The 11,899-nt window shown below is 46.8% G+C and overlaps 1 protein-coding gene across 1 annotated transcript; it reads right to left on the minus strand.

Moving 5' to 3' along the window:
• Positions 1-821: 821 nt before the first annotated feature.
• LOC103653106 (uncharacterized) lies at positions 822-8,057 on the minus strand. The gene is made up of 3 exons (XM_008680068.2): positions 3,441-8,057; positions 1,356-1,928; positions 822-1,262 (listed from the first exon to the last, which is right to left on the minus strand). Exons 1-3 carry the CDS (start codon positions 4,287-4,289, stop codon positions 1,155-1,157), a joined length of 1,530 nt encoding a protein of 509 aa, XP_008678290.1. The 5' UTR covers positions 4,290-8,057; the 3' UTR covers positions 822-1,154.
• Positions 8,058-11,899: the final 3,842 nt, after the last annotated feature.

Raw genomic sequence — 11,899 nt, forward strand, 5'->3', positions numbered from 1 at the left:
GGTCGTCCGCTCCGCCTCGCAAGGTTGCTCAGCAGGGACCTGGTCGCCCGCTTCGTCTCGCAAGGTTGTTCGGAAGGGATCGCAAGGTTGTTTGGTAGGGACCTGGTCGGCTCCGTCTCGCAAGGTTGCTCCGTAGGGACGTGGTCGCCCGCTCCGCCTCGCAAGGTTGTTCTGTGACTTGGTCGTCCGCTTCCAAAGAGTCTCCTTGGGCTTTCTTTGGGCACCCCGTCCCGGGTTGCCCAACACAAATGTTGGTAACACAAATGTTGCTAATTTTTTTTATAAATCTAGTTAAACGTGAGAAAGTTTAACCGACACGTGCACGAATACCACGGCGACAAATATTTTTGGATGGAGAGAGTATGTTTCAATCGTATTTTAGTTATCTAGGCGATGGCGACTCCAAACCTACCACAACATCCCACAAGATGCCCTCCTTAAAAGCTCACTGAGCACAATACCATCTACTAGTCGTCTAGTTGATGCGGAGTTGATGTTTTCTGTTCTCTGAAATTTGGTGTGTGCTCACGTCTTCGCGTGGTTTACCTAAACTTTCCATGCGATCTGAATAAGCTGTATAAAATGGAACCAACCTTATTTTTTACTACCTGGTAAAGTGGTAAATACAACCAATATCCGATGTTAGGCGGGTGTGAGCTGGAATGGGAAGCCGGAGCACGGCGGTGGTCGAAGGCTGCGAGCTGATGACAGAGAGATTGGGGAATGATAGAGAAGATTAGGGAAACAACGTTGGTGGCGGTGGGTCCCAAGTGTAAGAAACTGAGATGGTGGGCATTGCTGAGTAGTTTTTATGCAACAAGTGTAGAATTGAGGAGGATGCATAACTACGGTTAAAAGTGAATAACGTGCCCAAACTAAGGATACATCCTGATGCCCCTCCAGCTCTGCCTTTTTGATTTGAAAGGGAGCTAAACAAAACAAAAGATGCTACCTGATCCGTGTATGTCTGTCTGTCTGTTTTTTTTATATGTATCCTTTCTCTCTCTCTCCTGTCTGTCTGTTTTTTTTATATGTATCCTTTCTCTCTCTCTCCTGTCTGTACTACTACCTGGTCGCAGCTGGGAAAACACCCAGATCAAAATGACATTACCGGGGCAGACGATGATGACCTGCTATGAACGAACGAAGAATGCCTATGAATGCATGGCGATCAGCTCATCGTCTTTGCACCTTCTGATGTTGATGTCCATGCTAGCATCAGACGAAGAAGGCGCGATGTCGCAGCAATGGCGTCTTAACGCCTGGAGAAAACAGTCAGGGAGGGTTCAAGATGTTAGCCCTAAGCAATGCAGCTCAAGCAACCATCGATGCTTTAACTTATATTCAATTCATACCTTCCCAGGAGCCAGCTGCAGTGGTTCTGACGTGACCTTGACCAGACGCAGGCTCTTCAGCGGGACCAAGCCAGGCGGGCACTTCCTGGGCGCCAGTCTCCCGTACGTGGTCACCGTCGCCGTCCCGCCTTCCTCCCCGGCCGGAGCAACGGCGACGCTCTCGAGGAAGAACAGCGCCCCCCGTCTGCACTCGTCTCCAGGGTACCGCCTGGTGTCGAACATGTACAGCACGTCCGTGGCGTTGCGGCCGCGGCCGCGGCCGCCGGACCTCCTCCACGGCGCGAAGGTCCTCTGCGCGGCGAGGAGGTCGGGGAGCGGCACGTTGCCGCTGAGCACCTGGACCGCGTACCCCCACGAGACCGACGCCGTGAGAGACCTTGCGCGGTCGTAGCACACCGTCTGCTGCAGGACCCTGGCCGGGTCGGCGTCGGCAGCCCGGAACAGACGCTGCGCCGACCCCGCCCGGTCCGTTCCCGGGTAGAGCGGGTGGACGTGGTCGAGGTGGTGTAGCGAGACTAGAGGGGACAGAGGGTGCGACCTCAGCAGCCCCGAGATGTCCCCGTGGAGGTCGATCTGGAATGCAGAGGCACAAGGTATTCAGATTTTGATGCGCAGACTAAACACTGTCTGCTAGACATAAAACTAAAAGTAATCTTTTTTTGTTTTGTTTACAGTGGCAGTTCTCTAGATTTTGCTAACTGCTGCAAGTAGCACAAGCAAAACACATAATAGATACCAGAGCCAATGATAAATGGTTGTTGCTGTGTAAAAATTGCAGTGCCAGGCGCTTCAGCAACAAGCAGCTCTAGTATTGACCAATGGTTTTTGTTGCAAGAAAGGGATGTGTGCTAGTGTGGTCCTAAACGGCAGTGTGGACCATGCATGCTAACCATTTCTTAAGTGCCCAGGCATCAACATCAGTTGATGTACAGCTCACCTTTGAATAGATTCAGCGCTGCAAACTACGAAATGGAAGAAGTTAACCAGTAGCCATCACGATGTGTGGTTCTTCATCTCTTGAGGGCTTATTTGGGAGCGAGTGTAATATTAAGGATTGAGGGGGTCAAAAATCTCTTACTATTTATATTTGTATTTAATTTTGAATAGTACGAAATTTTGGTCCCGCAATGCCCTCCATTACTTTTGGTCCCAAACAAGCTATAAGGGTGTGTTTGGTTGCAATGACAGGACGGGATGGGATGGGACGATCCCTCAAATTAGTTTGGGACAGTACTATCTAGTGTTATCCCCTGTTGTCCCTCAAAATTGGAGGGACGAGAGAGGACGTCAGGGGATGATCCCGTCCTAGCTGTCTCACAACCAAACACACCTAAGAGAGTTCAAGATGATAAGCTTTTATTCAGGATCAACAAGAAAAAAAAATGCAGATGTGTTCATCTGATGTTATTTTATAGCTCCATTTTTCAGAGACCCGCATACCGGTAGTAGCCTTATGCTTCCTACATGCAGGGGCTACACAGACACACAACCAGATGATAGCAATATCTAATACTTCCTCCGTCTCAAATTATAATTCATTTATTTTTTGTCAAGTTTAATCGCCTTATCTTATTCAATTTTTTTTTGAAAAAAATAAAAAATCAAAGCCATACTTAATAAATATGCTAAATTGAATTCAAACGATATCACAAAGGATATGACAGTATCACAGTAAGAATCAGTAATAAATATAATATTTAAATATGAAAATCTGGTTAAACTTAGGTTATAGAAAGTCAAACTAATTATAAATTGGAACAGATCACCAGAAAAAAAATTGAATATATTAAAAACAAGAAACAACAAGATGCCTTGTCAAGCCGCACGTACTACAGACATCCGAGGAGAAAGAACAGTTATGTGCCACGGCCCACGGATACTTTATTGGCTCCTACATAGGTTAGTCCAATTTGATCAGAAAACTCGTGAGACAATCCACAAACTCCTGAGTCCTGACCCATGTAGTCTAACCCAAACAACACTAAAAAAATTAATCTTTACGGCAACTGCTCATACCAATGTGGTCGAACATTCCATGATCACAGAACAACAGCATATGGAAGAGTACAAGCAAGAAGCAGGCACCTGGTGGAAGCCCGGCTCGTGGGTGAGCTCGACGCCGAGCTCGGCGAGGCAGGCGTAGATCCTGCCGTCGCTGCCGTAGAGGTGCGGATACCTGAGCACGCACGAGTCGAGCGCGGGCGCGAGGCGGCGCGCGAGCGGCCAGCTGACCGCGATGCCGGCGCCGCCGTACGCCATGGCGAAGCCGTGCAACGCGTTCTGCGCCGCGGACTCGGAGCGCGCGCCGAGGTACCAGGGCTCGCCGTGGTCGTACCTGCGCAGCGTGTGGAGCAGGTTCGGGAGGACGAAGGCGGTGTCGTCGTCGGCGAGCACGAGCCACCGCACATCCTCCTCCTCCTGCTGATTCAGCGCGGAGACGAGCTCCCCGGCGATGCGCGCGACGCGGACGGCCGAGGGGAGGCCGCGCCGGTGGGTGTAGGGGAAGCGCGACGCGTCGGCGGAGACGCGGAGGGCGAGGCCCGGTGGGAGGTCGCGGGCGTCCGGCGCCGGCGCGTCCAGGAAGAGGAAGGCGCGCGCGGGGGCGCGCAGCCAGAGCCGGAGCAGAGGGAGACGGAGCGGCAGCGTGCGCCGGGAGGAGGCGATCCCGAATACCACGTGGCGCAGGGACGTCGGCTCCGACGCCTCCTCCGGCTTAGGCGCCGGTGGTGGTACGTGTACGTCGGAGGCGAGTGGAGGAGGGTTCGCGCGGGGCGACTGCGACGCCGCGTCGGCGCAGGTTATTCGGAGGAGCGGAGGGGGCATGGGACTGGGAGTCGGGCGGTGGAGGAGCTGGAACACGATGGGGATGGAGAGAAGAGACAGCGCGAGGAGGAGGAGCGCGCGGAGGGGGATGCCGTGGGACGGGGTCGCCATGGGCGCCGGCGCCGCCGAGCCCGAGGAGGTGGCGGCGGCGGTTTGCGTGGGAAGTGGAAGGCCGGAGGGCGGCGCATGCAAAGGAAAAACGAACCGTCCGTCTCTAGCGGGAGCCGGGAGGAAAGAATCAGCTGCGGAGAGTGCGGAGTCAAATTCAAGTCAATTTCGTTAGGAGGTACGGACAGCTAGCCTATGGCGCTATCCAATTCCTTGCTATCCGGATGAACGGTTTATATTGGATTCAAGTAATAAACAATGCATATTGGGTATTTGATCTTCCTTTGAATATAAATCGTTTTAATTTTTTTACCTTACAACAAATTTTTAAATCTTGCATTTGTTTAGATTTTTCACCTTCCAACTTCTTTGTAGACATGTTTAGTTCCAAAGGTAGCTAGCTAAAAATTAGTCGAAATCATCTCTAGTATATTTAAATTGGTGGGCTAGATATACCAAGTATTTAATAGCATCTCCAAGAGTATTCTAAATTTTGCTCTCCAAATTATCATCCAGAGTGTCATTTACATAAAAACAATGTTTTATATCTTTCCAATCCTCAACAGTTTTCTATACCTTATTTACACTCTACAGAGTCATTCATGTTTTCTATCTTTAGCTAGCGACAAAACGCAGAATTAAGGATGACTATATTTGGATAACTATCTGAATAAGCCGTTGGAGTGTATCTAAACCAACCTATATCTTATATACACTTTAGAGACTTTATTGTCTAGTATGTCCAACATTTGGGTTAGTAGTTGGTCAAGAGCCTTAGCAGTACCTTAGGTCTTTGGTTTGACTCCGTTTAAAAGCGAATTTAACATGGTCTAATTACTTTGTGTTTTCAGTGGCAGACGACACTCACATTGGATTCTAGGTAGCTTGTCTCTTGTGTTATATATTGTTGGGCGTGTCGTATTTAATCGGTGCCCCTTTGCCTCAAGTAGTTCCCCATCTCTACCACTGATTTAATTTTGTAGGACACATGATTTTGTCGGGTGCTAGCCGAGTTTCCCAAGGATGGCGGGAAACAACATTCACTCAAGCGACAGGGACCATCCGCCCGTGCCGGAGCATGAGAAAGCGAATTGGGATTGATGGAGGAGTTTGGTAAGAGAAAGTCTTCCTCCGTGCGAAGGTGTTTCACGTTCGAAGGGACCACCATGACGCCTAAGAGGAGGGGTTGAATTAGGTAGCTTAAAACCTATTTCTAACCATGGCATCTAATTTCTATCTTAGTCAAAACCTATGCAACAAAGTAAATTATCTATTTGTGCAATAATGATTTTGCTACCCCAAGTGCTAAGGATGAATATATCCTATAAACTTCAGAAACATTGGGTAAGATTGATTTCTCAAAAAAATCAAATCCAGCATATGTGCAAGCTTCATATGCATGCATGTAGAGGGAGCAAACAATATCAAACAAAATTTGAGAAGCTTGTCTAAATAATTCAAAAGTGATTAAAATGACTAGACAAGTTGCTCAAATCCACACTAAACTAGTAACTAAACTAGACATGTAATTCAAAATTTAAAATTCCTAACTTTGTATGGTTGTCATCAATTAACAAGAAAGATGGGGGATTGAAAGCTCCATATGTGATTTCAGTAATTGATACAACTAGTGGACCAACCTTTACTCTAAGTGTTGTGAATGAGATAAGGCTAAATGCACATCCAAAGGTTGACCATAAAGGAATGGTGGTTGAAAATAAATGATGATATAGTGCTCAACATGGAAAGATGAGGAATGAGAAAGGCAAAATATAAGTACTCTATGTATAGTATAAAGCTAATGCATTTTATCGATCAAGACGTAATAGAGAGCGTGATCGGATTAGGATAGATATATACTATTAATATGAGAGTCTAATCATACAACTTGGACATCTAGTACCACCAGGTGTTAGATTCATATACATTGCATATAAGGCTAAATTACGCATGTGAGAGAAAGAGAAAGGGTTTATTGGAAACACTTCGAAATATGCTACCTAGGCTCTAATATATTTAACAAAACATTTACGAGTTCGCTTGCTAAAAACAGATTAAAAATACTATCAATGTTGTTTTCAGAATACATTGGACATGTCCCATGAGTCTCCTGACCCAATAGTGTAAGAGGGGAGGAAACATGATCGGATTAATGACATAATTAACAAGGTTTGCTATTCTCTCGTATCACTCTGGCTACGACCCTAGTTTACGGTGGTCCAACTACTCTCTTCAACTTAGAATATGAGTGTTTCCTTTTACAGTAACATATGTCATCTGTAAGGTGGTAGGTCTTGGCTATGGTATGCAATATATTAGAGGAATATTTTATTTTTTGAGTGACTCGATTCTATCTAGGATCAAACCAAACATCCTATCTGCTAGAACAGAACATCTTGGTTCCACCAATCTCGAAACAAACACTAACTTAATTAGAACAGCATATATGTATATATATGTATGTACGGTGTCATGCTAGCATTTTGACGTAATCAAAGCTGCTGCTTTTTTATAGAAAATAATGAATTTCTGTACTCTTAGTCTTATTGTTTTTGTTATTATGAAAAATATAAGTAATGGATATTCGTCGAAAGACAAAAGGAGTCAGGAGAGAAAAGAGACGAGTGGAGAATCCCGTCCCGTCGTCCAGGGCATCATCGCCAATACCGCCACGGCCCACCCCCACCGGCACGTCAAGATTCGGCCCTGTTCGCTGCGGCTTTAATCCGACTACGGCTGCGGCTTCTACAGTATTTTGTCTCTAGTGATTGCAGCCGCAACAGTATTTTGCAGCTGCAACAGTGCTCTCTCTGTGGCAGCCGAACAAGCTGGAAGAGAAAAAGGGGTGGAGGAAAACCTCGTGATTCCTCCACCCACGGACAGTCGTCGCCGGACACGGACGAAAAGGGAGAAGACTAGGACGACGCGTCGTGAGATTGATCGAGATGGGGTCGTCAAACCTCTCCGTCACGGGTGGGTGGGTCTGCGCGCGGCTACACCATCACCATGGATCATCATCCGGCTTCCGGTCCATCCTCCATGGATGGCCGATGGCGTACGTCGTCCCTCCGGCCGAGCCGTGTCTGCCACAGCCGGGGAGCCTTGGCCGCTACCTTCCGCCGCCGTCGCACTCGTCAACAACATCCGGCCACCGCTGATTGCTGAAGCAGGTCGATCTCCTCTCCTCCCCTCCTGAGTTGACAGCAGCTAAGAGCTGGCCAAGCAAAGCCAAGCAACATGCATGGATTCAGAGTCGTTAGCTATTGGAAAAATTTACTGATAATAATAACAGATCACGACAGCTACAGCTACAGCTAAATGCATGGCTCGGGCAATCAATCGACATCGAGGTACAAGTTAGCCACTGAATTTCACAGCGAAAGAAGACGGCGATCGATCTTAGCAATCCACTTGGATAAATCGCAGAGAGCCTCCTTCAATTCGATGGGAATATTATTTGGGAGGGATGCAATAAAAGAACGACCTTCCAACAACAGTAGTTGCAACCAAACACTACCGGAAACGGACGCTTTGCCGATTGCTTGGCAAAGCCTTAAAAACACTCGGCAAAGAAGGCTCGACAAACAGTGCATCGGCAAAGTCTTCTTTACCGAATACTTTTTCTCGGACACTCGGCAAAGAGGTTTGCCGAGTGCCAGAGAGCACTCAGCAAAGAAAAGAGGCCGGTGACGGGTGACGGAGACGACGTCTTTGCCGAGTGTCACGGATGACATTCGACAAAGGAGTTATCTTTGCCGAGTGCCTTCCCGGAAGCACTCGGCAAAGAATACCTCTTTGCCGAGTGCCCTCTGGGACACTCGGCAAAGAGCCCGCCAGGGAGGGTCCCCATGTCAGACTCTTTGCCGAGTGTCCGCTACCCCCGCATCCGCTACCCCCGCATCCGCGTCATAATCCTCGACACGTTGTCTCAGCACCTCCTCTCTCGTACGATGCGCTTCACCATAAAATATCCACCGAGTATAGCCCGACGTAAATCCATTCTTCCAAATATGTTCTACCATGACCTTCTTTGGTTTTCTTTTCCGGTTGTCACATTTGCTGCGGGGAGGTGCTGGCGCGCGGCGGGGTGGCGCGACGACGGTGAGCGGCGGCGTTCGGTTAGTGAGAGTGAGAGTGAGAAGGAGAAGAGAAGGGCTCGGTATACGTTATGTTTTAAGCTTTGCCGAGTGCCAGATCGCGGGCACTCGGCAAAGATTTTTTTAATTTAAATATATTCTTTGCCGAGTGCCAGATCGCAGACACTCGACAAAGAACTCTTTGCCGAGTGCCAGCGGACAGGCACTCGGCAAAGTATATATTTATGATCTTTGCCGAGTGCTCCACGTTAGACACTCGGCAAACAAGGTCTTTGCCGATTGTCAACCTTAGACACTCGGCAAAGAATATTTCTATTTTTTTCTTTTCCCTTACCAAACTTTTTGTGGTATGTTACTACACTATGTAGACCTACATGTACCATTTTGGGACAAATATAACAATGTTTGCAATAGCTAGTAGATTTAGTTCGTTTATTTGAATTTCTTCGGAAAATTTAGATTTGAACTACAGGTCACTCGAAACTTGGAAAACCGTGCATGGAAAAATGATATCCATGCTACTTAGCACAAGTTACGACCGATTTCAGGAGCGGACCGGAAACTTCGAGCACCATGCTCACTCAACATGGCCGTGAACTTGCCATCCAGGTGTTTAAAAATTGTATAAAACACAAAAAAGTCAGAAAATCATGAAACTTGTCCACGTGTCATGATATCATATGTAGAGGCTGTGATAAAAAATTGAGAATGTTTGGAGAAAGTTGTGAGACAGTATGTGTAGAAACCTAAGAGAACTACCTATGAAATCATGGAGTTTCAATGTGGATCTCTTAGATTTCTACACATAGTGCTTCACATTTTTCTCGAAACTTTTTCAAATTTTTATCACAGCCTCTACATATGATATCATGACACGTGGACAAGTTTCATGATTTTCTGACTTTGTTTGTGTTTTATACAATTTTTAAACATGTGGATGGCAAGTTCACGGCCATGTTTAGTGAGCATGTTGCTCGAAGTTTCCGGTCCGCTCCTGGAATCGTTCGTAACTTATGCTAAGTAACATGGATATCATTTTTGCATGCACGGTTTTTCAAGTTTCGAGTGACCTGCAGTTCAAATCTGAATTTTCCGAAGAAATTCAAATAAACGAACTAAATCTACTAACGATTGAAAACTCTGTTATAATTGTCCACAAATGATACATGTAGGTCTATATAGTATAGGAACATACCACAAAAAGTTTGGGAGACAAAATAAAAAAAATAAAAAAATACTTTGCCGAGTGTCTAGAGAAGACACTCGGCAAAGCGTCCTTTGCCGAGCACCAAATATTTGGCACTCGGCAAAGAGTCTTCTTTGCCGAGTGCCAAACCTCGGTTCTCGGCAAAGACTGACGGCCGCCAGCTTTAGGACGGCCGCTGACGGCCCTTTGCCGAGCGCCACCTTTGCCGAGTGTTGCACACTCGGCAAACGTGTCTTTGCCGAGTGTGTTCCTGTGCCGAGTGTCCAGCACTCGGTAAAGAGGCTCGTTGCCGAGAGCCTAACTTTACCGAGTGCGGCTCTCGGCAAAGCCTTCTTTGCCGAGTGCCCGACAAAAGCCACTCGGCAAAGAGGCCGACACTCGACAAAGCCTAGGATTCCGGTAGTGAAAGACAAACAGCTAGTTTGTGTCCACACCCTCAAGACATCCTTAATATCCTAAGTTTTCTTTAGTCTTCCACTTCTTTCTTGAGCAAGAGGTGCACCAACAACAAATGGTAGATCCGCATGTAGCCATCGTGATTTGTCTGTCATTTGTTCATCAATCATTTACTATAATACAAAGCCGGTTCAAAACAACTTCCTTGAAGGTATCCACGTCAGCGCGAAAAACTCAACCGTTGGATCTAGCTTTGATGGTCACCAGGATCTCCCAGCCAGTCAACTTTCCATCGCGCTTCAGTCTCTTATGGAAGCTTTGAGATTCCGCTCGACGAAACCAGTCCTCACACATCGTCCGGGTGCCTTCGTCCCTCGCTGCCTCGCTGGCCCTGATGCTCCCCTAGGTGCTTTGTCCATTCGCGGCGACGCAACCCGACCGCCATGAGCTTCCTTCTCCCCTCTGTGTTGCCGCCTCAAACGCTGCCTCGCTGGCCTGGGTGCCCCAATAGGTGCTTCGTCCATCGCTGTGACGCACGCCGGCTGACAGAAGCTTCTTCCTCGTCCCCTCCCCCTCTCCTCAAGCGTTGCTACGGTGATAATTTGCTGCACCGTTCGCTCTTCTTCTTGTGGATAAGATTTTTTCTTAAATATTCTTTTCAGTACACACTGTTAGTCTTCAGAATGCTGTGCTTTCTAGAACTAGCAACAAAAAAGAAAGAGTGAAGGGCTTGGCGACTGGCGCCTGGCAGCGAGGGTTCTCCATCCCTGGACTTCTCTTGTGTAGACGCCATCGGGTGCTGCGGCACGCGCTTGCTGTAGCAAGCGAGGAATAGGTGAGAAATCCTCTTCGCTTTACCTTTGATTTCTTTCGCGCACTTTGCTTCTTCAGCTTCTTCGACGCCAATGCTCTTGATATCTGATGCAGGCTACGGTCACCATCCCATACCGGATTTTGTTTGGGTCGCGCTGCAAGCAGTAGGATGATGACATCACTACGGGGAGAAGCGACAATCCCATCTCCGCCGTGGGAATCATGGGTGATCGCTTCGTTCTTGATGGTTTCGCCTGTTTTTCCTGGTAGTCTTAGGTACTATTCTTGCTTACCTGGCCATCGCTGGCACTATTTTTTGTGGCATCTGGTGGGTTCGACTATGACGATTACCCTCACCTATGTAAATCCTGGATTGATGGATTTTTTAATAGCTAAATAGCAATTCTAGCCGACTATTTAGACTTCCCTGTGTATGGTGTTCGTTGGAGCTTTTTTCATTTGGGAGCATCGTGCGAAAGTCTGAATGCCAGATTAAGAATGCCAAGAATTACTCACACCCGGATTAATCTAGCCACATGTCGTTGGTTTTTTGTTTTCATTTGGGAGCTTTCGCCACATTAACAATTGAACTGCAAAGTCTAGCCATATGTCGTTGGATCTTTTTCTTGCGAAATCTAGCAACCAGGAATTACTTCAACCTAGTAAAAATATGTTTATATTGTAGATACATAATGTAGTATTTTTAGTAGGGAATTTAAGGATGACACATATAAGTATTTTAGTGTTTACCATTTATATATCCCAAAACAGAGTGGCTCATGCAATCATTTTATCATGATGTCATATCATTTTCTTCTATTTTATTGATTAGCATCATTGATTTTTATAAGCAGACACTTTTGTTGATTTGAGAAGGCTTGTACGAGTTCTTCTTTTTCTTCCTTTCCATTTCCCTTTTCTGCTTCGCGAATGGGTTATGACCAAAACTTTTGTAAGCATTCACCAACAAAAAAAGATTTTGAGCTGGGAATCACTCATGGCAGTAGTGTCAAGAGAACATGTGAAACTCTGAATGCCATACTTTGCAGAATGTTCCAAATCATTCCATGCATGCCAACACATGCAGAATGAGTTACAAA

This window comes from Zea mays, chromosome 4, assembly GCF_902167145.1.
Source record: "Zea mays cultivar B73 chromosome 4, Zm-B73-REFERENCE-NAM-5.0, whole genome shotgun sequence".
NCBI lineage: Eukaryota > Viridiplantae > Streptophyta > Magnoliopsida > Poales > Poaceae > Zea > Zea mays.

Bases quoted from the DNA above. Each gene is read 5' to 3' on its own strand.
- LOC103653106 (XM_008680068.2), bottom strand. From the start codon at position 4,289: ATGGCGACCCCGTCCCACGGCATCCCCCTCCGCGCGCTCCTCCTCCTC. The intron at 1,929-3,440 runs GTGCCTGCTTCT...TCTGCATTCCAG, and splicing joins ACGAGCCGGGCTTCCACCAG to ATCGACCTCCACGGGGACAT. The intron at 1,263-1,355 runs GTATGAATTGAA...TGTTTTCTCCAG, and splicing joins TGCAGCTGGCTCCTGGGAAG to GCGTTAAGACGCCATTGCTG.